At 33.7% G+C, this 27,942-nt stretch overlaps 1 protein-coding gene across 8 annotated transcripts in view; it reads left to right on the top strand.

The window, feature by feature from the left end:
• The window catches only part of CNOT2 (CCR4-NOT transcription complex subunit 2), a 117,270-nt gene that overhangs the window by 73,348 nt on the left and 15,980 nt on the right, over positions 1 to 27,942 (top strand). For 7 of the 8 annotated variants that reach the window (XM_025882859.2, XM_025882858.2, XM_025882862.2 and 4 more), the window contains 5 exons: positions 9,775 to 9,841; positions 20,055 to 20,202; positions 20,932 to 21,114; positions 23,399 to 23,478; positions 26,335 to 26,460. In XM_025882859.2, coding sequence (XP_025738644.1) covers positions 9,775 to 9,841; positions 20,055 to 20,202; positions 20,932 to 21,114; positions 23,399 to 23,478; positions 26,335 to 26,460 — 604 coding nt within the window. The remainder of the gene's footprint in view (positions 1 to 9,774; positions 9,842 to 20,054; positions 20,203 to 20,931; positions 21,115 to 23,398; positions 23,479 to 26,334; positions 26,461 to 27,942) is intronic. The other variant, XM_073900673.1, reaches the window with a different exon arrangement.

Genomic DNA, 27,942 nt, shown 5'->3' with positions numbered 1-27,942 from the left:
TAAATTATAATTGAATTTGTTTTTATGTAAGTTTCTATGTTTATGTGTTGATCTTGTAGTTAAAGAATTTGGGATATCTTCTGGTAGTGTTGCTTGCAAAAACTAATCCATGTGTGTATTACTGTGATTGTATAGTGCAAGTTTGGTGGAAAAAATGGTAGTGGAATATTACTTATTGATGAAAAGCACTCATTCTGATTAGGAAGATTTGAAGCTTTCAAACTGAAATCTGGAATAAAGTGTGTACAGAGAATGATAAAGATAAGAGGTCTGTCTTCTAGAAAGCAGAAATACTATATATCAGAGGTTTTTAGTCAGAATGATTAAATACACTTACATATGTTGGTTACCATTTCTGTTTAGTTGTTTGACACAAAAATAACACAATGATTTGCTTTATAAAACTTTTTAAAATAAGAAGGTAGTAAGACATAGAGATTAAGAATTTAGGCTCTAAAGCCTTACCCTTGTGTGTTTGGATCTTGGCCCTGCCTGTTATCAAGAACTTCTCCACACCTTAGCCTTCTCTTCTTTAAACTGGGAATAATAATATAATAGCTACTTATAAATTTCTGTCATTGCTGATACCTTTTTTATAACAAAATAGTAGAGGGGCATTACTGCAGATTTTAGAAAACATGCATGAGAAGGGAGAAGAAAAATTACCCATAATTTTGCTGGTCAGAAATAATTTACTGCTAAAATTTTGATTTAATACTTTAAATATTTTTATTTTAAAAATGTTGTTATGTAAATCTCTGGGACATGTCCACATATTTTCCGCTAGAAAGTTTGTACCACTTTTTACTCTCATCAGCTATTACCTTTAAGTCTTCAAGTCTTTTCTTAACAAAAGAAGCTTACTGTTTTAAAATATGTTAAGACAAGGGTCCCTGGATGGTCAGTGGGTTAAGCATTTGACTCTTGATTTTGGCTCATATCATGATCTCGGGGTCATGAGATCGAGCCCTGCGTGGGGTTCCATGCTGGGTGTGGAACCTGCTTGAAATTCTCACTCTCCCTTTCCCTCTGCCCCCCCCTTTAAAAAAATACATTAAGACATTGTTAAATTTACACACACTCAGTAACATATCTTTTCCATGTAGTTACTGGCCATTTGTATTTCCTTTGTGGATTACCTATTTTTGTGCCATTTTCTATTTCTCTATAGAGATGGTAAGTCTTGTTTATTTGTTAGTGTTTTCCATAAATTAATGGTCTCTTGTGCTTTTGTTACAAATATTTTCCCAGTTTTTTCTTTTTGCTTACAGTTTAGTGAGTGGTTCTTTAATATAAAAATATTTATCATTCTTACTGAATTTGACTCGTCAGTCTTATTTTTGTGGTTTCTGTTTTTGAGATCATACTTAGACTTTTGCCATCTACTTTTTTCTAGCATTTTTGTGCTTCATTCTTCACATAAAACTTAGCTGCCTTAGAAATGTATTTTGGTTGGGGTGCCTAAGTGGCTTATTCAGTTGGTTAAACATCTGACTCTTGATTTTGGCTTAGGTCATGATCTCAGGGTCGTGAAATTGAGTCCTGCGTGGGGCTGTGTATTGGGTGTGGAGCTTGCTTAAGATTTTCTCTCTCCCTCTGCACCGCCTCCCCCACTCAGGCTCTCTCTCTCTCAAAAAAAAAAAAAAAAGTATTTTGGTTTAAGGTGTGAATATTACGGTGCCTGGATCTCCACCCTTGTACTCTTCCCCCACCCTCTCAGTGAGGTTGTCCAATATCTAGTTGTCCCAACACCAGTTATAATTTAGATCACAGATTAGAAAACTTTTCCATAAAGGACCAGATAATAATATTTTAGGCTTTATGGGCCAAGAGGCTAAGTAAAGTATATTATGTGGGTATTTATGTAACCATTTAAAAAGTAAAAAAGACATTCTTAGTTCATGTACTCTACAAATACAAGCAGTGTGCTAGATTTGGCCTATGGGCAGTAGTAATTTGCTCACCCCTGAGTTAGAGCATTCATTTAAGGCTAATTGAAGTCCTACCTTAATATATTTTAATGTCTGATGTATTCTTGGGCCTGTTTCTAAACTCTTTTGTTCTATTTCTCATACTGATTCTATGGCAGAACTACAACATAGTTGAATTGCTGTAACTTTATAGACAGTTTTCACATCTTAGTCAGGTAAGGTCTTTCACATCCTTTATAAAAATATTTTCAACTATTGCACATTTATACTGATGATTACCTTTTTTCAGAAGTCTATGTCTCTTATTTCTGTTGTTCTTTATGCTTTTTTAATAAGTAAGGTTTTATGGTTGCCATATTTGTTACATTTTTCTGATTGGTTTTTATTGATATATAGACTGGTTTGTGTGTGTGTTTATTTTATAACCAACTACCTAACAAAACTAACTAACAAAACTCTTAACTAGTTTTTGTTGAATGGGAACAGGAACATGGGCTCTGCAGGTCCTGCTATTTGATTTTATATCTCATTCACATGATTTACTAGCTAGTTGTCCTTGGGCAAGTTACTCAGTGTGTTTCAGTTTTTTTCATCTATTAAAATAGGAATAATAGTACATGACTCATGGGAGGTTATAAGGATTGAATAAATCACTATGCAAAACTTTTAGAAGACCAGATAGTAAATACTAAGTAAATTTTGCTACTAATATGAACAATAATAAATTATTCCATTTGATTCTGTTGAGTTTTTTTACATAGTTATGTATATCATCTGCAAATAACAATTATTTTATTATAAAAACGATTGAAAAGAGAGTTTTTAAACATAAATGACTGTGATAATTTTGTAATTTTTTTCTCTCTGGAACAGTGAGAAAATAATTTCAAATTATAATTTACAATAAAGAAAAACTGGCCAGTGATTGAGTCAGTCTTTAAGCCACTTATAAACCAAATCCTGATTTACCCTATCCATAAAGTATAAAATGTAACTCTTTACCATATGCCTGGTTGTAGAAGTATTTGGGAAGCTGTTCTTTATATGACTGTACTAATTAAATTGTTAAGTAGTTCTTTAGGACTACGTCTTACTTTCCAAGGCCTTCTCTATCAAGAGATGCCTGTGTATGTATGTATCTTTCTGTAGAATGCTGAATTTGCTATTTGAAGTATACAGTTAGTTTTAATAAATACTACAGATATGTTATTTAAATGTTTTCAGAGATTAAATAAATCATAGGCAGATACGGACTTGATTTTCTTTTTATCATAATTATTTTCTTTTGGGGGACATTATAGAAAATCAAAGATGTTAATCGACAGCTCTTTGGGGACTGTATAATTTAAGCAGCTTAGATTTGTTATTTAAATATATTTGTATTTTAATTGCTAACATTTTCTAGTCCTAGGAGTCTTTGCACTCGATGATTCTTAAGCAAAATCATTTTAAAGGCACAAACTTGTGGGAAACCCTTTTCCCTTGTTTTAATATATGCTGTGAAGACATGAAATGTGATACCTTTTCCTTACATTTAAAAAAAACTCTTAAAACTGATAAGAGTAGACCATTTCCTTGTTTTGACAAACAGCAACCATTCTGAACTCATACCTAGCTTTTTTGTACTTGTTAGCCTACAACAATTATGACTACTAGGATTTCTTTCAGGCCAATTAATAATCAGTATTTCATGAAAATCTGTTATAAAATAAGGATACCTTCTTTCACCATTATTGTTGTCATTGTCATGATTAGTATTTAACAACATTTTGGAGTCATACTTGGCTGACTCTCCAGCTCATTGCAGTCACATTCCTTTCTACCTGAAGACCTTGGTACTGTTTTTCTGTTTTGTTTTTCAGATCTTCACATGGTTCTCTCTCTCATTATATCCACGTTATTTGCTAAAATACCTTCCCTGAGAAGCCTTCTCTCTTTTCCTAAGTAGCCTTGTATTTACTATCAGTACTACTTCCACTGTATCCTTCTAAATTCTTTCTTGCATTTTCACAGTCATAACACTTCTTTACCTAAAAGTACATATTCATCAATTGTTTATTATCCTCTCTACTCCACTAGAATTTAAGTTTAACAAGGGCAAGGGCAAGGACTTTGCCTGTCTAGTTTACTGATATGTTCTTAGAACCTATATATAATAATACGCACGAGGTAGTAAGCTGTCAGGGAGTCTGTTAAAGAAAGGGAGGGAAAGGAGTTGCTACCAAAATATAACAGTTATGGTTATTTGCAGATGATATTATTTACCTAAAAAACTCAAAAATCACCTTTAAAAATAGAAAATATGGGGGCACCTGGGTGGCTCAGTCGTTAAGCATGTGCCTTCAGCTCAGGTCATGATCCCAGGGTCCTGGGATTGAGTCCCTCATCAGGCTCCCTGCTTCTCCCTCTGCCTGCTGCTCCCCCTGTTTGTGCTCTCTCTGTCAAATAAATAAATAAAATCTTAAAAAAATATGAGTGTATGTAAATGTGGAAATTTTTATGACCTGATAGAGTTAAATGTAAATAAATCAGACTATAAAGAAACTGGAATTAAATGTCAACTCAAACCTCTGAAATTCATTGACATTCACATAATCTTCAAGCTCAGTATTGTAAAGACAAAAAGCCTATTTTATACAGGGGCGTTAAAATGATATACTTACAAGATCTATCAAATTGTGATATATGTACAGAGATTCACAAAATGTTTCATCTCAATAATAAGAATTCATAGTTTGAAAATGATACTTTATTTCTGTTATACTAGTAAGGTGGCAATTTTTTTCATGGAAGAATAGCCACTGTCTGAGGGAACATTGAAGTTTTTGCTGCGGAACTATAATTAATGCAGACTTTGAAAACAGTTTAGAAATGGATATTGAAAGCCTTTTAAAAATGTGAACATTTCTTCAGTCAGTCATATGCCTTCCTATATATTTGGCTCTAACCTAAAATTTAGACAATATAATATAAAGATGTTCATTGCCATACTTTGTATTTGAATGTTAAATGCCCAATAGGAATTAATTACATTGACTATTTCAGCATGTATTACACTTTTTAAAAATGTTCTTTTTAAAACTTAATGTTTTATTTATTTATTTATTTTTAAAGATTTTATTTATTTATTTGAGAGAAAGAATGAGAGAGAGCACATGAGGGGGGAGGTTCAGAGGGAGAAGCGATGTGGGACTCGATCCTGGGACTCCAGGATCATGACCTGAGCCGAAGGCAGTCGCTTAACCAACTGAGCCACCCAGGCGCCCTAAAACTTAATGTGTTAATCAGAATTATTGGGTAATACCTAGTAAACCCATAATTTATTTTTATCTGATTCATAAGGTACAAGGTCCTATGACTTACTCTTTTGTTTTTCTGACTGTTCCCTCCCTTCTTTTCTCCTTTCCTCTTTTGTTCTTTTCAATGTATTGTCTTCTTATAGTCTTTCTTTTTGTGTCTGTTAGATTTCATTGTGACAAGTGGTTTCATTTTTTAAACCATCCTGTTTGTAATTTTAAAATGTTCTTCAGATTCTGTCTTAGGTTTAGAACTTCTCCTTTGTGGGTTTTTTTTTTTTTTCTGTTTGTAGATATATAGTCAAAGTTACACTTTGTTATTTTTTGTCCTGGATTAATAACAGAATGTTGGGAATTATGTTATTACCACACCTTTAATTAATATCGTACAATGAAGTTTTTAAAGGATATTTAAAACATTTCATTTTTTAATTGCTTTTGTGGTCAGGGAATTTTTATTTAACCAAACTTTCTTGCATTTTGAAGTCATTTGTTACTGAGAAAATACTTTCTTGACTACACTGATTTTAATGTTTCCAAAATTGTTTTGTGATTGAAGGTACATTTATTGGAGGGAATAATTGAGAATTGGTCACTACTGGAAAGCACAGAATGATTGAGGGCAGGACCCAGATTTGCTTATTAAGTTTTCAAATATATTTTTAAAACAAAAAATTTTTGAACTTTTTTTGGTCATAGATTTCAGAGTTGTATCTAGTAACAGTGGAAATAATTTTTTAATACAGTTTCTAGCTTACTGATTTTCTTACCATTCTATACAATAAACCCAGGATAAATGGGCTTTTTGTTGGGTCACGGAAATAACTTGAATCACATTACTATTTCTTCTAGTTGCTTCCTAGTTTTTGTTGTTTGACTGCAGTTTATATCATAGACTGAGAAATGAGAAAGAGTATAATTGAAATGATGGTTTTGGACTGGGAACATAGTAACCTTTTTGTTGGTTTCAGCATTCTACCAGTTATGTAACATTTAATACTTTCCTGCCATTTCCCCCATCTACTAACACAAGCTCTACTTAGTTTACCTGAAATTTGTGATGAACTTATTTCTTTAGCTTCTTAGACAAAAATTAATATAAATGTAGGGTACTATGCAGTATTTACTATGCAGTAAATTCCCCAAAGGTTGAATGACCCTCTGACTGCTGTTAAAGGGAGTCCTGCATTGGGAGGAAAATTCGATTTTTAGCAACAGCTGCTACCATTTAGTGAGCACATACTATGTGCCATATCTTATCTCATTTAATCTTCACTTCAACTCTGTGAGGTAGGTAGTGTTATTTCCATCTTACAGGAAAGAAACAGAGGCCCGGCTATCCCATAGGTAAGTGTCAGAACCAGGATTCAAACCTAGATTTTTTTTTTTTTCTGACTCCAAAGCTGGGCTTACGTTATACTCCCTACTGTAATGTGTTTCTTGATCTAAAGCTTTTATATTTCTCTAAGAAATTTATCTTTGTATTATTAACTTTCAGCATTTATGTATATAAGTTTTCTGTTGTCTGTTAATTGTAGTTACTGTTGTGCCATGGTACATTTCTTGTGTATTTTCTTTGCCCTCAGAAATAGCATTTATATCCCATTCACGTTCCTTCATTGTGTGTTAAATACATCTTTAGCACTGACATATTTCATGAAGCATGCTTTCAGTGTTTAAAAATACATACCACTGGGGACTGGTTTTATAAGAAATGATATATTTGCATTTTTGACATGTTTTGAGGCAGTCATTTTAACATCTGTTTGCGTGACTGATTAATGCTTATTTTACACGGATGCTTTGAAGGCTATAAACTTTTAGGTTTAACAAACTACTTTCATATTCCTGTAAAGTATTGTTTACTAATCTTCATGTACCCTCACACATAGAGAAAATGATAATAGTTATTATGTCACACTGGTAAATGAGTCACCCTTCTGCTCTTGATCTCCAATACTTCGCCCAGGGAGCCATGCCCTCTGTACTTTCATGTTGTGCCTCCCTCTGTTAGCTTCCTAGTGCTGAGAGGGTTGATACTTTGGCACACCTGTAACTCCTTGTGGATATATATAACTTTTGTGAGAAAGTGGACTAAAAATGTCTGTTCTTTGGAGTTATATATCAGTAAACATAAATTTCTGGGAAAAGTAAAATTTTAAGTGGTCCATTCTAAAGTGTTCACATTGAGGATCATTCTAAGACATGCAGTCATATTTGCCAATCTCTTATATTTGAAGCTTTTGGGAACTACTCTTTTACTTTAATTTGTGACTTAACAATGATAACAGAATATCATGATTTTGAGTATTATATATAAACCTTTTACCTTCTGTCACCAACTAAAGCTTTATTATATATTACACATTTTCTTTGATCTTGTCTTTGCAATTTGGAAATGAGCCTTTAAAGTGCTTGAAATATTTCCAGTTATGTGGTTAACAGTAATGATGATTGTACCTAACAAAAGAACTTGATCAGTCATAAAATGTATATTCTTTCAGTTTAATTGTATAGATTGTGTACCCTCTGGATTTGAGAAGGACTATTTATAAGATTTGATGCTTTTTTAGAAAGTTTGTTACTTTATTCAAATACTGCTGGTTGGGGCGCCTGGGTGGCTCAGTTGTTAAGCGTCTGTCTTCGGCTCAGGTCATGTTCTCAGGGTCCTGGGATCGAGCCCCGCGTCGGGCTCCCTGCTCCGCAGGAAGCCTGCTTCTCCCTCTCCCACTCCCTCTGCTTGTGTTCCCTCTCTCACTGTTTCTCTCTCTGTCAAATAAATAAATAAAATTGTAATAAACAAACAAATACTGGGAGTGATGTATATCATTAGGTTATACTGTTATATAAAAGTTTTTGTGAATTTTTAAGTAATTAGAACAACTCAGAAGTTTGACATGAAAATAGCATGAAATGTGTATTGTAAAAACTCTCTTGTTTAAATATTTCTCCTTCTGGTTTTCCTCCTGGTCAATGTCAGCCCAGTTCTTCACTGAAACCAAAGTGGCCTCTGATAGTTCCCTGTCTGGTGATTCTTTACCCTCCTCCTTCTCCCTAAACTTCAGCCATTTCAACAGGTCATGAAATACTGTTGCTTCTATCTCCAGAAGGCCTCTGTTTTGTAGTCCCACCTCTGCTGTTTTGGTTCAGCATCTTACCATTTCCATTCAGTTGGAATTATCCCCCAAAAGCACAGCCTGCTCAGGTCGCTTCTTCCCTTAATATTATTTTTTTCTCTTTATTGCCATAGTTGGTAGTCATCTGCCCTTTACATCTGGCCCCAGCATACTCTTTTATTTCCCATTCTTCTGTATATGCCCAGATGTGCATAGGGGTATGCCTCATCTCCTTTCACTAATTACCTGTAATGAAATCACTAATGTTTTTTATTTTGTTTGTATTCTAATTATGCACTAACTTCTATCATACTTATACTCACTGCATATTCTCAGCCTAGAAGATCCCTCATCAGATGTTACTGCTCTATAAAATATTTCTGGTACCTCACCCTTGTTTAAAATTATTTTCCTCTTCTGATACTTCAGACGATTTACCACATTGTGCCTTAGAGTATAATTAGGTGCATAATTCGTTCTCTTTTTCAACTAGATTATAACCCTTTTGATGACATGGCTCAAGTCTTATTTAGTTAAATTATTTTGGTGGTTGCTTAATATAAGATAGAGAATACTCAAACATGCACTTATGTGTATACGTTTTTATTTACTCAGTTTAAGTATCTACTTTGTGTATAGCACTGCCACGTGCAGTGCCAGTCTCTATGAGGAAATAAAAAATGAATATAAATAACATGTTCCATGAATATAACATGCCCTCAAAAAATGTCTATTCTACTAGGAAAAAAAGATGCTGATGCAATAAATTGAAAGGCACTGTTAACTAGTGCCATGAAAGTCACATCACTCACTAATAGTATACATTGTATACCATGTCTGTATATTTTTGTAAGTAATTTTGACTTGTCCTTTGGTTTTGTGTCATCTCTCCATTTATTATATGATTGTATGTTAGATTTTTCTACCCTTTTTATACATAAACTATTTGCATATATAAGTGTTAGGAAATATTCTTACAAAATACAGAACTTGTCTATTTAGATAATTTTATTTTCAACTTTTAATAAACTGAATTTAGAATTTAGCTTAATATACTATCTAAAGATCAAATAATTTGACTTATAAATTTATAGAGGCTGACTTTTTGAGATACTGTCTTCAGGTATTTGTTAGCCTACTTTTTTGTTTTTTAAGTGAAGTAATGATGCTGCTGTGGTTTCATTTAGAGTAACTTGAAAACAAAACCTTGTAATCAGAAATTAGTTTTATTTGTACATTTTGATTTTATCCAGTTGTGATATTTTCTTAAGAAATAATGGCATTTATTATGTAATGTTTGCTTTATGTTTTTTTGAAGAATGGGAAATGTGGTTTGGCTCTCACATATTATATGTTGTACAGATTCATAAAGTGTAAATGCATTGCTTTGTGTACTTTCTTTATGCTCTAATATAATTAATTTGTTTCTAGATGCTGGCATCACCATCTACATCAGGTCAGCTGTCTCAGTTTGGGGCAAGTTTATACGGGCAACAAAGTAAGAATTTTGTATTTATTCTGGGATGCTTTATATAAGAAAAAAAATAGCTACGAAATAAAGAACAACCAGTGCTGCCCTTGTGGGTCAATTCTAGGATTTAAAAGGAAAGATTTTTAATTTTCCGTTTTCCTTATTTTGTGTACATAGGAAAACCTCATTATTTCAGAGCTTTTCTAATTCAAAATTTATTATTATTTGGATATAGGGTAGATTGAAAGTTAATTTTACATCTTTTGTATCTGTATGTTCCTTTGCAGTACAGTATTTTTGAAGAAGAATTTGCCAAACAAAAAAATTAGATATCCTCTATGTTTTCAAATAGAGGAAGTTTGGTCAGTTGAATGGGTGGTTTTCTTTGTGGGTTTTGGCCTTTTTATTAATGAGGAACCATTACTTAACAGTCTGTGAAATGCTCTTTGTTTAGCAAATATTTCTTCTTTTACTTTAGCTCATCTGGATATAGAATATATGTTTTTGACTCACAGTTCAAGACTTTTTCCACATATAAGATATTATTTCTTTTTAAGTACTGTAATGCTTTTATAGCGCTTAGCACAGTGCCTGGCGCATAGTAAGCGCTCAATAAATGTTTGCTATTATTATCACATAAAATTTTTATAAACTAAGTTATAAAATCTTCCTATTTTTTCCATTAATTTTCCAAACTGTTAAATATTAATAAGATTTTATTATCTCTGTTAATGTCAGAGACTGCTGATCTATCTCTGTTAACAGAAAGGGAGTGTTAAGAGGGATATAAATTCCCATCAAAGATTACAGGACATAGAGTAACTGGTGAAAACAATCTGACAACTGAGTATCTTAACCAGCTTCAAATAAAAATCAGTTATTTGATTTGGAACCCTTTTCTAGTATAATAAAAAAGCAAAGTTTTGATAGGTGTCAGAATAGTTTGTCAGGCCACTTTATTCTTCAAATTTATTTTGAAGTTTAGTAGGGGGAAGGAACTTACTTTGGTAGACAAATATAGCTTCCATCTACTTTTTTCTTCCTTCCTCTTTTGCTGTGGCATGTAATTTTGTTAATATAGAATTAGTAAATAAAAATAATTGCTTACAGATACTAGCAGTTTTCCTCTAGTTTAGTGGAAAACATTTTTTAAAAACATTTTTATTGCATTAAAGAGGTGTTGCTTATTTATTCACAAATGTTCATTCTAATTGTTGAGGGGATATTATTAGCTAGTCATTTGCTTCATTTAGCCTGTGTTTTAGTATGAAACCTACTACTTTCACCTTTCTGGCAACCCTTATCATGAAAATATCTAGTTATTTTAAAGCTACCCTTTATTTCTATAGAGTAACTGCAAAGAACTTTGTTTTCTTTTTAAAACCCACAATTTATCACTGCAGAAAATAGATATGGAATGGAGAAAAATTATATTTGAGAAGCTAAGGTTATTTTATGAAGGAGGATGGCAACCATTTTACAATATAATTGGCTACACTGACTTCTAAAATCTGATGTAATTTTTTAACCTGCAAATGTGAAATTGTAATTGGGCTAAGATATGGAATGGGTTAAGTTTGAAATAGTTATTTTATTGATATCAGATATTTATTACCTTCTTAATTTGTGTAAAATTGTGCTGATTATTAGGGATATACAAAGATTAACAAATGAGAAAAGTTATTTTCATTAGAAAAAGTATTTTAAAGTACTCAGCTTAAAAAGAAATCACATATGACAGATATTTCTGTTGGAATTTAGTCTATTAAATGGCTGTATTCCTGTAGCAGTAGTGAATCAGCATTTTCAATGCATGGCTCAGTCTTTCGACTGACAGTGTAGGTATTAGTCTACAGAAAACTTGAACCTTAGGTCCACTGGAACTGAAATGTCTCAAGTCAGGGTATAGTTATTCCTTTCCAGGGTACAGATCTAGAAAACTACAACTAGTGAAAAAAAGACAGAGACTGGATTCCCGGTCTCTATCTGTTAGGACAGACCCTAGGGCCATATAGCCATCAGAGAGAACACCAGCTACCCTGTGGGACTTGAGGGTTCAGGTTTCAGAAGTATAAATTCGTCAGAATGATAAAACTTGAGGAGCTAACCGTCATAAAGGATAGAGAGCTAGAAGTAATAGGTGGAATAGGTTAATGATGTTATTCTTATGGCAACAGATTGTAATTGTGCATTAGGCTTGATATAACTAAATGTTCTTTTGCTTCACGAGTGTATTGAATACTACTAAGTCTGTATTCAGATTGGCAAAGTTCAGCAGGAATTAGTACCATTAAAATGGAGGTCTACCATCTGTTTTGTGTTCTTGATGATTACAGAGGTTAGAGGTGGAGAAGGAAGAGTACCCTCCAAAACTGAGGGTAATCTCACTGAGATTAAACAAGGGAGGACATTCCTCTTGGAATGGGTACAGGGCTGCTGAAACCTACATTTTTCCAGATTTGGGTGGAAGTAATTGTGTAGCATATAAGGGTACCTAGAAAATGCTGGACTAGGGGTTTGTATGATTACAGGTCCCAGTATAGTCTGATTGTATCCAAATATGTAACTTTTCATCTAGACGTTCATGTGAATACAGTGCACCAGATGATAACTATAGAAGCCATTGAATGAAATCTTAGGTTGCATGATGTTTTCTACTTGTCTTCTTTGCAAGTGTGCATAAGATTTTAGGTATACCTTATAGGTTTAAAGACCCCCTTGGCTCCAAAAGGCTGTCTACTAGATTGTTATTAACAGGGAACCAGGAATTAATCTCTCCTGGATATTTAGTGCATTGACAATTAAGTGATAATAAAGTTGGAGTGACTTTTACTTTCTTACCAATAGGATTTAGAGCCTTAGAGAATTGGAGAAAAGGGAAACTACTATTTACTGAGTGCTTCCTGTATGTCTGCTATCTTATAGGCATATAGGTTAACTAGCTGTCAGGATGAATCCATGATACATAATTGTATCTGAATTCTCAGAGGACCCAGGCATCTAGCTGGGAAAAGAAATAAACTTGTCTTTCTGGGATCTGGACTCCTGGTTTGAGAGCAGTGGCATATTCTTATGCTTTCAGCAACATTCCTTTGGCCTCCTGTTTTAAGAACACTGAGGTGAAAGCTACTTGTTTTGTGGAGAACCAGAGCACAGGTGGGGTGATTCAGAAGTGATGCTACTGATAGTATGGTTAGGCCAATAACATTTTAGTAGCCTCAAGAAATTATAGGAACATTTAACAGGTACTTGAATTAATATTTTGGGAGTTCTTGCTCTCAAGAAGCACATGGTATAGTTGGGGAGGTCAAGACATTTATGTATAAAATGTTAAATAACAGCCTGCAGTATTGATACAGAGGTAAAAAGCTATCATTTGAATGGTATGGACAGACTTAGGGTTTAGGAGAGAAAAGCATAGTAAGCTATAGTGGTAAAGAAGAGCTTCAGAAAGGAGATAGGAATTGAGTTTAATAGATACTGAGTGCCCACCATATAATGGCATGATGCTGCTTAGTGCAGATGTGTGGTAGAGGCTCTTTTCTGCCATCCCTGTACAGTGTACATATACTATGATGTTACCACATTTATTTATTGCATGTCTTCATTTGCCTTTGTATCTTTAGTATTCTGTACATGACAGGCACTCAGAAATGTTTATTGAATGCATGGTGAGCAAGATATGGTTCCTACATAGAATGTAGTAGATAAATACACAAGTTATTTTCCTACAGAGCAGAGGAAGAAGTACAGAGTTTTCTGGATATTTCAGAGATGGGAGTAATCACCTATCTTGGAGAATGATCAGGAAAGGATTTACAGATGAAGTCATGTTTGTCATTGGCCTTGAAGTTACTATGGATAAGGTTGTTCTAGTAGTGGGAGCAACACCCACAGCATGGGGTAGATTTTGGAGTGGTCTAGTTTATCAAGGCAAGGGAAACTTATTAGGCTGTTACATTGGTTTCATTCAAGAAGTACAGGTCTTTACAATTCTGTGGGATCTATCTCAAGATCTTTACCACTTTCCAAGGTCAAGAACAGAACTATAGCATACAGTTTTCCCACAGAAAACAATGATTTTTCTGGTGAAAACCATTACTTCATTAGACTGTAATCTTCACTTTCACCGTTAGGACCACCTGTTGACTTTTTTTTTTTTTTTTTTTTTTTTTATAGGCGTATCCCCACCCACTCCCCAAAAGCTAATAATTATTATGTGTGTCAGATGCTATTTTAAATATTTTATATGAATCAACTCATTTAATCTTCACATTTACCCCAAGAGAGGTTAAGGGATTTGCCCAAGGTTTCACAGGCAGTAAGTAGTCTAGCCAGGATTACGTTACCTAGTAAGTGTAACTATGTTAACATGAGAACAGAAGTTTCTTTGAAACCTGGAAGCTATATATTACTGAATATCATTACCCTAGAGGGCCATTAGCACATAGTAGAAACAACAAATGTTTAAATCCACATACTAACCAGGGCATTATGGTGATATTTAGTTAGCTACCTCTACCATGAGTGAAATATTATTCCAAGAGCTAAGAGAATGGCAAATAGCAAAGATCTTGTTTTCATGGAGCTTACATTTTATTGAAGAAAGAATAGTCATGCAGATAACTAAGTAAAATAATTCTAGTAAGCATTATAAAAATTAAGTCAGATTAAGGGATGAGAGATGGGATTACTATTTTACATGGAGCAAAGAGGCTATCTCTGAGGAGGTGATACTTGAATGGAAACTTGAATGTTGAGGAATGGAAATCTTTGGAAAGATCTGAGGGAGAGCTTTTTAGAGCACATGCAAAAGTACTTACTCATGAGAATGTAAGAAAGAACTTAATGTGTTAAAGGAAGAGTGAGAGGGCTAGTGTAGTGAACAAAGAAAGTAGAAGGTTAATGGAGTACCGGATGTCAGATCCTGGAGTCTTGTAACGATTTGGTAAAGAATTTGGATTTATTCTAAGTTTAATGGGAAGGATTTTAAGATACAGTTTCATTTTTAAAAGATCACTTTGCTCTGTAGCAAATGGACTGGGTGGGGAGGGACAAATGATAAGAAAGAGAGAGACCAGGCTACTGCTGCAGTAGTCCAGGCAAGAAAATAAGATGACCTGGACTGGGGGTGGAGGTGTTAAGAAGTGGTCAGATTTGGGATATTTTGGAGATAGAGCTAATATGATTTGGTGATACAGGATGTAAAAGAGAGAGACCCAGAATTTCTAAGGTTTGAGACCTGCATTACGTTATGAATGGATGGCATGAATCTGTAATGGAAACTTAGGTTGCAGAGGAGTACAAAGTATACTTAGGAGCTTCATATGGATGTTTCATAGGTAGAGTGCCCGCTGCTGTAAAGATCCAGCAAAACGTTGGCAGTTGCTCTCTGCTAGTTCTAATATAACATCAGCTTTTCCTAGTTGAGGGTGTTGAAGCCAGTTAACTCCATCCAGGGGGTAAAGCTCAGGGATAGAGCATTTGACTGCAGTTAACTCCATCCATGTTTCTTTCTTGTCTCATATGTCCTTAATACCCCAAAGCAAACCTACTCCTCCTCCAGGCATATCACTTGTCCTCATTTTCATACATCTCGCTGTTTTCAGACTAAACTGTTTCAACATTTTCACCTTCCTGACGACTCATCACCACCACCAGATACCTGACTAGGTCTCTTTCGTTATTTAATTCATTTACTGTCTCCTCCAGGAAACATTTTCTGATTCCAAATCCATTTTACTTTCACATCTGAGTTAGTGGTCTCTCCCATATACATCAAAGCACACTGTACATACGCTGGGTGTAAACACCCGCATCATGACCTTTTTAAAAAAAGATATTCTTCTGTACTTCTGTAGGATGAGAGAAGGGAATGTATTCTGGGTGGGGAGAGAGATATGAATAAAAGTGCAGGGACAGATTTGGAGAGAGGACCAGGGAAAGAAGGAAGATTGTAAGTAAAATATGTGGTTTGTAAAAAGAGTTTATATTGGGGCGAGTAAAATATTAATTAGGAAGAGTTGTGTGTCAGTTATATCTCAGTAAAGCTGGGGGCTAAAAAAACAGATTAGAAGAATCTTTTCAGTCCAGACAGAGAATTTTAAAAGACTAAACTGTGATTGGATATAATACTAGTGGGCAGTGGTTCTCAACTCTGGCTGTACCTCTAAAAACACCTGGAGAGTTTTTTAAATCTCACTAGCCATGAATTGCCAGCATTCAGACTGAGTGACAATTTCTGGGCATGGGACCCAGACATTAGAGTTCCACAGGTGATGTAAAAGTTAGCAACTACTATAAGAAGTAGAAAGTGATTGGTTGAAAAAAAGGTTGAGAAATTGGATTGTTATTTTTATTCTTCATTGTGATTTTTGGCAAGTAACTTCATTCCTGATGTTCTTTATCTGTAACTCAGCTGGAAGATCTCTGGAGACTTTTCTATCTCTAAAATCCTTTGATTTTAATGAAGGAAAATACTTAACATAATGATAGATATAGAAGATTAAGCAGCTAAGTGCGGGGCAGATTGGAGTTAAGAAGATGTGAGGACAGGTTGGAGGTTAGAAGGTGGTTATTCTTCGTCAGTGTGGGTAGAACAGTGAGTTCCTAGGAAGAGCTAGTTGCTTTGGAAATAAATGGAAGGGGGGGGATGCTTTAAGCCCCTTTGCAGCAATTAGGGATGTTCTACCCTTTCCTTAATAAGGATTTCAGGAGTCTTCATTTAAGTGTGAGTATTCAAGGATTTGGTTGCTATGATTGGATTTTTTTCTTATAACTTGTATTATTAATACTGTTTTTAGCAAAAGATTGAATAAAGGAGGTATAAGATATTTAAGGGATGTGCTGTTAATCAGTTTGTGCAGTGGAAGTAATTCATGGAAACATTTCTTAGATCATGTTCCTTTGGATTTCTGAAAAATGATCAATTAATTCAGTTCATTCTCTGTTTAGCACCCTGCCAAATTAGAGATAGGAATCTACTTGGAGTATGTTCATATATTTCTCCTAATATTATATTATTCTTTATTAGCCATTTGTCAAATTGAAAGAAAAATTTTATTCAGAACTATAACCTTTTTAGCTACTTTTTAGCTTTTTTGTTCATTTATTCCTCATTTATAATATTTTTTACCTGTTGTAGTTATTTTATGCCAAAATTTTTTATGAGGTTTTTTTTCCGTTTTTTTTTTTTTTTCTTTTGGCTTGCATGTCTTCTTCTTGGTATAATATTTTGGAGATTTTCTGTGATTGTTTCTAAATATATTACTGAAAGAGTAAAGTTCTCTCTTTGACCTTACCCAGTTATAATTGTTTGACTCAGGTAACTCAAATTTAATGATTTAGTGTATTTTGTTTCCTAAAAATAAATCTTTGTGTGTTCCTATCAGTGATACTCTTTATGTTTTAAAGCAGTTCAGTTTTTAATTGAATGTGAAATAGCTTGATTATTAAGGTATTCAAAGCTTGATGATCCCATTTGAAATTGATGTACTACTCTCTCCTTTTTTTTTTCATACCTACCCAGTTCAACAAAATGCAACTCAGACTGAATAGATTAGCTGTTTTATGAAATCATGAGTGTTGAAGGAAAAATAAAAGTAAACACTAATCTTTGAGTTTATTTCATACGTCTTCCATTCTCAGCACTATAAATTAACTCATGTGCCAATCCCTAATTGACTAAATAACCATACCCATTCTTATTTCCATCTCCAAAGGTTTTTTGCTAATGTTCAGATAATCTCCAGTTTCTAAGATATTTCTGAAGTTATAGATTTTCATAATACAGCATAGAAAAAAATATATGAAGGATTAAACAGATCTTAGTGAGTTTTGTAAGGCATATTGATTATTAGAAAACAGAGGGTACTAGATTTTTGTGAAGTGTATGTTTATTTATAATGATAAAGGTATAAGAGAGCGTGAAAAGGAAGGGGAAAGTGAAATTAGAAGAAAGAAAACTTGAACAGGTATAGACAAGAGAGGGAGAAAGAAAATGGAGAGAAGAGACCAAGAGATGGAGGTCTAGTAAAATTTGAAGAGAAGTAAATATTTAAAAAAAAAAAAAAAGGAAAGAAAGCAAAAGATAGGTAAAGAGGTGTTATGAATTGGTAGACACTCACAAGGGGTGTTCACTTAGCATTATATTGGGCTCCCATAGGGCTGCCATGAAGAACACTGGGAGTTAAGAGATCTAAATTCTAGTCTTGGTTCTTTGTGTCACCTTGGAGAAGTCAGTTAATTCATCTGAGACTCAGATTCCTCATCTGTAAAATGTGAACACTGGACTAGGTGATCTTTAAGGTCCCTTCTCGCTCTAAAATTGTATATTTTTTGGTGGTCAGTAATTGTGTGAAACACATTCCTGTGGTTAATTCGCAGCTATAGCTGACTTTAGGACAGCATTCTTTGGGGAGAAGGATGTAAACTCCCTGAGGGTAGGAGCCTTTTCTATCTTGTTCACTGCTGTATCCCCAGCAGCTAGCACAGTGCTTGGCACATAGTAGGCACTCACTAAATGTTTATTGAATGCTTGATATGAAAAGTATCACTTTGGTGGTTCACTGTGGGAGCATCTAGAGGGCCTTCAAGAAAACTAGAGTGGCTTAAGAGAAAGAAAAGACTGATTTCTTCTGAAGAAATCTTATATGGCTAATTTTTAATCTTATTTTTCCTTATTTTGTCCCAATTCAGAGAAAGTATCTGCAGCCAGTGGTATATTCACAGTCACAAAATTTGTAGGGACCAGACATACATATGGTGAACTAAACCAGCATATGAATCTAGACCAGTTAGTTCTCTTCATGTCATTGAAAGAAATGTAGAACTAACCTCTGGTACTCATGGAACCTGACTGAAACACAGTACACATAGTACACAGAATATAGTAGCTACATTGAGTTGGATTTCTTGGCTTCATTCACTTGAGAAGCAAAGTTAGGCTATAAGCTGAGTACTGTTCCTGGCAGATTCCAGTGGAATCTTTGTGGTCCACTGCTGTCCTTAGGTATGACATTGTTATGCCAAAGGTAAATGTTGCAAAGGTACTTGAAGTAAAACATTCAGAACATATATATATACTCCAATTTTTTGGAGGTCATCGTTTCAAAATATTCATGTCCTTGAAATTCTTGCTTCTGGAATTAGACCAAAAACGGAAGAAAAAAGTCACTTTAAATCCCTAGCACTTAAGTAATCTATGTATTCATTATCTCTATATCTTATCACTTTTGTTTAATTTCCAGTTCAGAATAAGTTTAGTTGACTGATAGGCTATTTCACAGCTGACTAGAAACAGCACCAAAAAGTGTGGGTCAGGAAATGGAGGCATCCATAGGCAGACATGATAACTGGTGACAGCTGGACATCCTTACTCTGAGGGATGAAAGGGCTAGGGGGGATATCTAAACATCTAGAATATTCGATATCCATGATATTTCTGAATCATTAAGAAATTAATTTATATTTCATATTAATAAAACTTAGGAAATATGTCATACATTTTTGAAATGTTTATCCCAATTTTTTTTTTATGTTTTGTATCTGAGTGGTGAAACTTAAGTAGTCTGTAAAATATACCTGTTGGAACACATCCACCCCTTTGCATCTGCCCCCAGGAGTACTAGATAAATAGAAGGTCACTGTACTTTGAAAACTTAAATGTTTTAAGTTCTTGTGTCTTACAGTTATATCAGCTTGAGTTTTTTAACAGTTGCTGACATTTTATGTTGGGTTTGTAAAAATTGTAATGTTGAGAAATATGTATGTATAAATAGTAGTAGAGATTTCTTAAATGCATTTTAAAAGCATCATATAAAAATTAAAGCTGCTTCAGCAAAGTGGGGTTAAATGTCTGTTTACCTCAGTTATAATTTAAAACATAAAAACACAAGATTGCAAATTTCTTAAAGCCATATTTGTAAAAATGTTTTCGTTGAAACATAAATCATCTAATTTGTTAAAACCATTGGCAGACATAGTTTATTATAAAATAGAAATATGAACAGAAGATAGAAATATGAAAGCAATGTCCATTCATAATATTAAATTTCAGATTAGAACATTTTTGTTAAAATCAGAGTCCATTTGGAGTGAATTGAATATATCCATTTAAAATTTGCATATTATATTACATGTTAGGTCATTTAAAAATGTTTTAAATTGCCAACTCCAGAAGATGGATAACAATTTCATTCCTGATGGCAATGAATTTCCTTCTTCTGAATTTTTTTAATAGGTGCACTAGGCCTTCCAATGAGGGGGATGAGCAACAATACCCCTCAGTTAAATCGCAGCTTATCACAAGGCACTCAGTTACCGAGCCACGTCACGCCAACAACAGGGGTACCAACAATGTCACTTCACACGCCTCCATCTCCAAGCAGGTATTTATTGATGGACCAGAATATTTCTCAAGATGTATCTTTGTAGAGTAAGCAAGCGTTTTTAGTTTTTTTAATAACTAATTATTTCATTTTTCTGGTTCAGTGCCTTTCACTGAGGAAAAGAAAGTTAATACCCTATGCTCATTTTATTTCATTGCTAATTGATAAGTATAGTGTAAGATGTTTTTATCATGCATCTGACATACTGGTTGTCAGCTGGGTGGGTATCAAGGGTTAATCACCACCTGGGGAGGTTTTTCAGAACCCAGCTCTTGCTCAAAAGAGGATGTGCAATTTAAAATCATTCCTCAGATAATTATGATTATTGCTCCCTCAACACACATTCATTGCTCTAGTGAGTAAAATAAAACAAGATTGATGACATAGATGATGCATATTAGTATGAAGATAGAATGACATACATTTGGAATGAACTTACTTTAAATATATGTGTGAAATACATTTGTATTATTTTATATCCTAGTCACACCAGTAGTTTTCTCATCTTTAATACCACCTTATATTAGTTCTGCTATAATTTACCCAGTTTCTTGTTGGTTTTGACTTTTCAAAGAGCTAGAATGACCAGACAAAAGAATTAAATTAATGAAAATTAGTGTAATTTGAAAGTATATTTGAGGTTCTGGGGTTAGGCCAATTGATTATTTACAGAGAATTTTAATGAGTGATTGTAGAGAGCTTATTTAGTATAATGGCCTTCTTTTTCAGGGGTATTTTGCCTATGAATCCTAGGAATATGATGAACCACTCCCAGGTTGGTCAGGGCATTGGAATTCCTAGCAGGACAAATAGCATGAGCAGTTCAGGGTTAGGTAGCCCCAACAGAAGCTCGCCAAGCATAATATGTATGCCAAAGCAGCAGCCTTCTCGACAGCCTTTTACTGTGAACAGGTAAGATGTTTATTGATACTGTGTATAATTGTCTTTCTGGGTATTTTCACATTTGCCTTTTCATATTCAGCGTTCTGTTCTTGAGTCTTGGCTTCTGTCTCATAAGTTTGTTTCATCATATTTTTATGACCAAAGATTCTTTCTGTTACGTGTTACAACTTTAATCTCCCCAAACTAAAGACACGTTCTTTTGAAAATCAGTTTGGTTTTGGAAAGCACGTTAAAGGTTTTTGTGGTTGTTAGAAAAGAATTGTTAAGTTGCCACCAGGCAGATTTTTGTGGATATGTGCTTCGTCTCTTAAATGAGGCTGGCCACTTATGTGTAAGAGTTCCAGACTTATGAACAGTACCAGGGATATGTTTGACTATTACTGCCTTGCTTCACTTATGCTTTGGTTTAGTACCATTTCAACTGAAATTCAGTTTTGTGCTTTGGAGACTTATTGATCAAAGACTTTTTTAAGACTACATCTACAATATTCAAAAAAGTCACGTTCTGGGATTTAAAACAAGAAGTTGAGCTGTTGTGCTTTTTCACTCCTTTTTGCACTGTCCATTTGCATATGTTTACTGTGCAAGTGATAATGACAATATGAAGACCAGTTGTCCATTTTATTAGGATTTTGAAGCTGTTCAGATAATTTATATGAGAGTGATGACTACAGTATAAGGCTTTGTATCTTGAAAAACTCGTGTTTAATTTCACCAATTTTTTTTAAATGAGGAACTGTATGAGGGAAAAGGATCTTGATCTATTTGCTGTCATCTTACCCATTTAATTCACTTTCTTTTATCTACTACTTGCAAAAATCTGGATTAAAAATAGGTTATTAGCACATTTCCTGTTTGATCTTCATTCCATAAGGTCTAGTTCTTATATTTAGATTTATGAGTATTTCTGTTATTAATTTTACTGCTCTTAATTTTAAAAATAAATATTATTTATAAAGAGTCATCAAAATTCTTATCTACTTGATAGCTTCCTAACCATATACTTCTTGGACTTTATCACATCTTTTCTTATAGTGTTGTTCATTGAATGTATATTTAAATTTTGCCTTTTCATATTTTTTCACAAATACATTGCTTATAAATTGTCAATGAAACATGGGTCTCTATAGCCCTGCTTATTACTACTGATAAGTTGTATTTGTTATAGAATGTTTTTATCCCTTAGTACTTATTCAGTGTTTGAAGGTACCTATATCAACAATTCTAACATGCTATTAAATAAGTATTTCTAATGGCTTTCTTACTCTTAAGAGTATTGTTGTTTCACCAGCTCACAATATTTTGTGAAAATATTGTTTGGCCATAGTTAGTTTTACAAAGTTAGGCAAAAAAACAAAAAAACCCTGTCATCTTCAAACAGTTTAACCCTACTCATAAACACTGATACACTGTCTTTTATCAGATTATTTGATGTTAAAGATGCATACTTTCATTGTAAAATTTGCATTAACAGCTCTTTTTGACATTCTTAATTACTTCTGGCTTTGCTTTAAGTTCAGACTTGTTTCTGTTCTCTCATGTTTAGCCTTGTGCAGAAAAGGGAGGCATTTGTAACTGTTTACCAAGTACCAGTTGTGCATTAATTTAGAATGGAGGGTACTATGAAGAGATTTGCTTTTTCTTTTAAGTAGCTGAAAGATAAACTATATTTTTAGATTAGAATGACATGTTTTTTTAGAACACTAAATTCATTTAAAGAAAATCACCATTTGATTCAGGTAAATGAAACATTTATTGAGTGCCTGTTTTATCCTCTAAAGGCAGAGGATGCTGAGATGACCATGACATAGGCCCTGTCCATGAGGAGTTGATTATAGATGGGGAAGACTCTGTATGAAAGAAGATCTTTTATGGAAAGTGATAATGGCACACTTTACTAGTGGAAGGAAAACAAGTATTCAGGAACACTAGTTATGCCCTAAACTGCATGTTTTTAAGATTAGTTACTTCTGCCAGTGTATCCAGTAAGTTCGTTCTCCAAGTACCTAAAATAGTACACCATTAATCTCTGTTTTCCTCAAGGCTTATGTGTAAATTCTTTGCTTTTTGTTTTTTAAATCATCTGTTTAAGACATTTTGGTTCTCAGTTATTCATGGAAGGACTTCAGGGGAGTTTTTAAATAAATGTTAAACTCAGAAAAATAAAATTGGTATTTGTTTTTAAACATACTGTTGTTTTATATGAGGAGATCAAAAGTATACACTTTTGTTTTTCTTCATCTGAAAGTTAGTGTTCTTACTGTATATCTAAAATTATTTTCTATGTACCCAGTATGTCTGGATTTGGAATGAACAGGAATCAGGCATTTGGAATGAATAACTCCTTATCAAGTAACATTTTTAATGGAACAGGTAAGCTTATTCTGGAGGTAGTACCCTATAAAAAATATGATAGATCTTGAAATATAAAGCAATTCAATATACAGGTCTTAAAATATTACAGGATTTTTGTGTTAAACTGGTAGAATTTAATTTAGTGAGAATTTGACAGGAATTAGGGTTTAATTCAGTGAACAGTTGAGAGATATTTAAATATATTTTTTCACTTGACATGGTAATAGCATAGTGTTATAACTTTAGGACTATTCCCTTAACACCTAGAGAAAGCCTAAACATTAACTTAGTCTATACTTATGCCTCAGAATCTCTTTTGCTTCAAGAGCTTTTCCTAGCCTCAGTCCCGTCACTACAGTCTAAGTTAGGTTGAGTGGTATGGTATTCTGGCTGTAGAGACCCAGATTGAAGAAACCTTTAAAATTATATTGGAGGACTTAACAATTTTTTCTTAATAATTTTAATAATACTAATTTGGCATTTAACCCTTGGATCTTTTTTATCCAGTTTTATGTGTAAATTTTAATTACATAGAGTTCTGATTTTGAATTCCTGTAGTCTGTTGGTTTATTTCTTTTATCAACTGCTTCAGAGAGAAGAGAACAAGAGGCTTTGTTTCTATTCTGCTTCAGGTTTCACCTTCTTCCACCCTTGCCTCCAGACCCTTTCCTGAGAAAAGAAATAAAAGATGTTGTATGGCCATAGGAGCAAAAATGAATATGATCGTTCAGAGAGAACTATATATAAAGGAAATGGAAAGAATGATCAGTGAAATGGAGCATATGTGGAAGCAGGAGACAGGATTTAGTAATGAAATGTCATTTGTGACCATGAGCTTTTAATTTTTAAGTGTTATTATATGTTTAGCAGCATAGATTGATCAAATTAGACTTTAAAATTCCAAATTTTAGCATTTAAAAATTATATTTTTATGTTCAGGGTGTTAAAATGCTATGAAGTACCATATTCCCATTATTTCTGAAATGCACACTTTTTTCATATTATCTCTGAATTCAGGCTATGTATCATAGTTTAATTGGCAAGTTATTTTTTTTCCTAAATGGACCATAAAGTAACAATGTGTCTGACAATGCCATCTTATATTCTGAATTATGGTTTCATACACTTCCATAAATTTTTAAATTATTTTTAAAATTCAGTTTTAACTAAATTTTAACTCTTTTTAGGGAAATTGTTTCCAAGTCTTTACCTAAAAATATAACTTTGGGGGTTTATTAACTAATTTTTAGGTTACAATTATTCTCAGATAACATGGCCATTCTAAATTCCATCTTACAGGACCTGAAGATGTGTGTTAAAAGTTAATATATATTCAGAGCTTATAGTTAATTTATAACTATATAACCATAATTAAATAATTCAAGAAAGATTACTTTTACAACTTGAAACACTGTATAAATTTCTGTTGTCTTTTTATGTAGTAGTATCTTTTTAAAATTAAAAGTTCATAAACTACAGTTGGTTTAGAAATAATGGGCATGATTTTATCTTTTACTTTTCATAATTTTAAATTGTAACCTGACTTGAAATGTTAATAGAGTGTATTGTTTTTCTATCAAAAAAGTAATCTTGAGATAATTAGTTTCGAGATTCTTCTAATTATGGAACTTGGAGAAAAATTAAAAATTAACAGAAAGGCCAAATAAATTGAAAATGGTATAAAACAATAAAACATTAGACAAAACAAAGATTAAAGAAAAGCTATAATGCAGGCTAAAACTAAGGTAGAAAATTAAATTCTTCAAAAATTAAGAATATCAGATTGTAAGAATAATAGAATAATAAAAGTTGAGAAGAAATGAAGGGGATAATTAAAATAGGCAAAATAGAGGGGCGCCTGGCTGGCTCAGTTGGTAGAGCATGTGACTCTTGATCTTCGAGTTGAGTTTGAGCCCTATGTTGGGTGTAGAGATTACTAAAAAATTAAATCTTTAAAAAATAAAATAGGTAAAGTAGAAATCTTGGGTTAAATTTTAATTTTTAAATGGAGGTGAGCCTATTGTTTTCATTTAAAATGAACAATAATTAATTTTATTCATTTAATACATATTTATTGAGCGCCTACTATGTAATAAGTAATATAAACTTCTGGACTTTGCGTCACATTCCCATGCGTCCCAAACTTGCCAGACGTGGGAACCCTGCTTATACCCTGTCTCTACCACCCTGCTTATACTCCCCAACTGCAAAACACACACACGCACACACACATTTGTGTAATGGGACAAGTAGGTCACAGGACAGAAGTCCTTAGAGTTTCTGCTTCCACTGCCTGTGTTTCAGATATGATTCTGGTCATTTGCAAGAGGCACTGTTATTACCATACCTGTGTATAACTAAAACTCCAAGCATCCGGATAACTACCTCTGCTTCTGGATATAATGAAAAGAGCCGTTATATCACAACAATCTCTCTCTTGTTAGCTAACAAGCTATAACTTTAGAGTGCCACCCTTCACAGGGGAAATAATGTACCACCTTACTCCTCATTGTCTGTCATAGGTCTCTAGGATTTGAGATTTTTATTATGCTAGCTACATACTGCTTTGCTGAATTACTCATGAAATTCTTTTGTGTGAAATCAGTTCATGTGTTTATTGTACAACTACACATACCTAGTACAGTGCTGGGCATTATTTAGGAAGAAGGTACTGTCATTTCAAATTATATTATGGTCGGTCTTTAATAATCTCCTTAAAATGTTTGTAGAATCTGGGTGCCTGGCTGGCTCAGTCAGTAGAGCATATGACTCTTGGTCTCTGGGTCGTGAGTTCAAGCCCCATAGTGGGCATAGAGCTTATTTAAAATAAAATGTTTGTAGAATCAATAACTAATGTTCTTTCTCATTATTTAGATGGAAGTGAAAATGTGACAGGATTGGACCTTTCAGATTTTCCAGCATTAGCAGACCGAAACAGAAGGGAAGGAAGTGGTAACCCAACTCCATTAATAAACCCCTTGGCTGGAAGAGCTCCTTATGGTAATTAAGCTTTTTAATGATGGCTAATGGAAACTTTCCATTGCACACGTGTGCACACACACATACACACATTTATATGCATGTGCGTGTGTGTGTACATACACATAATGTTTTCTAATCAGAGCAGTATAGTTTTGTCAGAGCTGATATATGCAAAGTGCGTTTTCCTCCCAGAATACCATGGTAGCAAAGTTAAAGGGGAAAACAGTTTGTACCGAAACCCCAAAAGGAAATCCTCATTGGTATTCAGAGGTTATTTTCTTATGGCATTTGTCTTAGTACACCTTAATGGTTATTTGTGGTCTGCCTTTTCTCTTCTTAATTCATCATACATTTTTTAAATCACACAGTTCTACATTCTTAGTGATTAATAATGACTGACCACACAGTGAAGATTTTTTCTAATCAAGTTTCTTAACCTCCACACTGCTGACATTTGGGTCAGATAATTCCTTGTAAATAGGGGGCCGTTTTGTGCATTATAGAATGTTTAGCAATATCTCTGGCTTCTGCCTACTTGGTGCCAGTAGTTCTCCCCTCCCCGTCATTGTGACAATCATAGGTGTCTCCAGTGACAAATGTCCCATGGGAGAAAAAATTGCCTTCTGTCGAAAACCACTGGCTAATGGGTCATGGATAGTTTATGTAAACTCTTGGTCACAATTAAAACCCTTTGTCACTGTCTCTAATAAGAGATTTGGCTAAGTGAAAAGGGGGGGGCATGAAATGTGTGCAATAACAATTTAGACACGAAAATTATATAATATATAACAGCAATGCAGCCATATTCTTTTTATCCATTGCGCATAGTTGTTTCCTTTTGGGAGAATCTGGTAGATAACATTAGTAGAAACAATGTAGAGGGATCAGTTCATAACTTTTCTAAGATAACTGTTTTTTCCTGTTTTCATCCAAGAAGGATTTCTTTGCCTTTCAGAATATTAATACAGAAAACAATATGTGAAGAAGGGAAAAATATATTGTTAATATTCTAAAGCTTCCAAATTAGTCTTCCAAAAATAACAAAAGAATGATCTGCCCTGGAAGTTGAGTACCTAGCTACTTGATTCTCAGTTCAGACTCTAATGTTTTTAACCTTTCCTCATAGGTCCATTTTTTCATCCCTTTAATCATTCCCGTTGCTCTCCTTGGACCAACTCTAGTTTCTCCATATCGTTCTTGAATTGTGGAGCCCCAAACTGGATATTGTTCTCCAATAAGGGCCTGACTAATGCCAAGTATAGTGGGAGGATTACTTCCCAGTTCTTGCATGTTTTACATCTATTACATGGAGTCCAAGAAAATCTGAAATAATATGGAGTTGTTTTATAATTGATTGCAATTTGCTCACTCTGTAAGTCACTTTCAAGTAGAATACTGACATGTTCTTTTAAAATTTATTTTGTTCATTTGTATTTGACAATTAACTGGTGTTTATAATAGCTAGTCAAATATTTAAATCAAGCTTTAAACCAAAAATTT

This window comes from Callorhinus ursinus, unplaced genomic scaffold, assembly GCF_003265705.2.
Source record: "Callorhinus ursinus isolate GAN/ISIS: 27379988/994484 unplaced genomic scaffold, GSC_fseal_2.0 scaffold14, whole genome shotgun sequence".
Lineage (NCBI taxonomy): Eukaryota > Metazoa > Chordata > Mammalia > Carnivora > Otariidae > Callorhinus > Callorhinus ursinus.
This window is presented reverse-complemented; position numbering and strand designations above follow the sequence as displayed.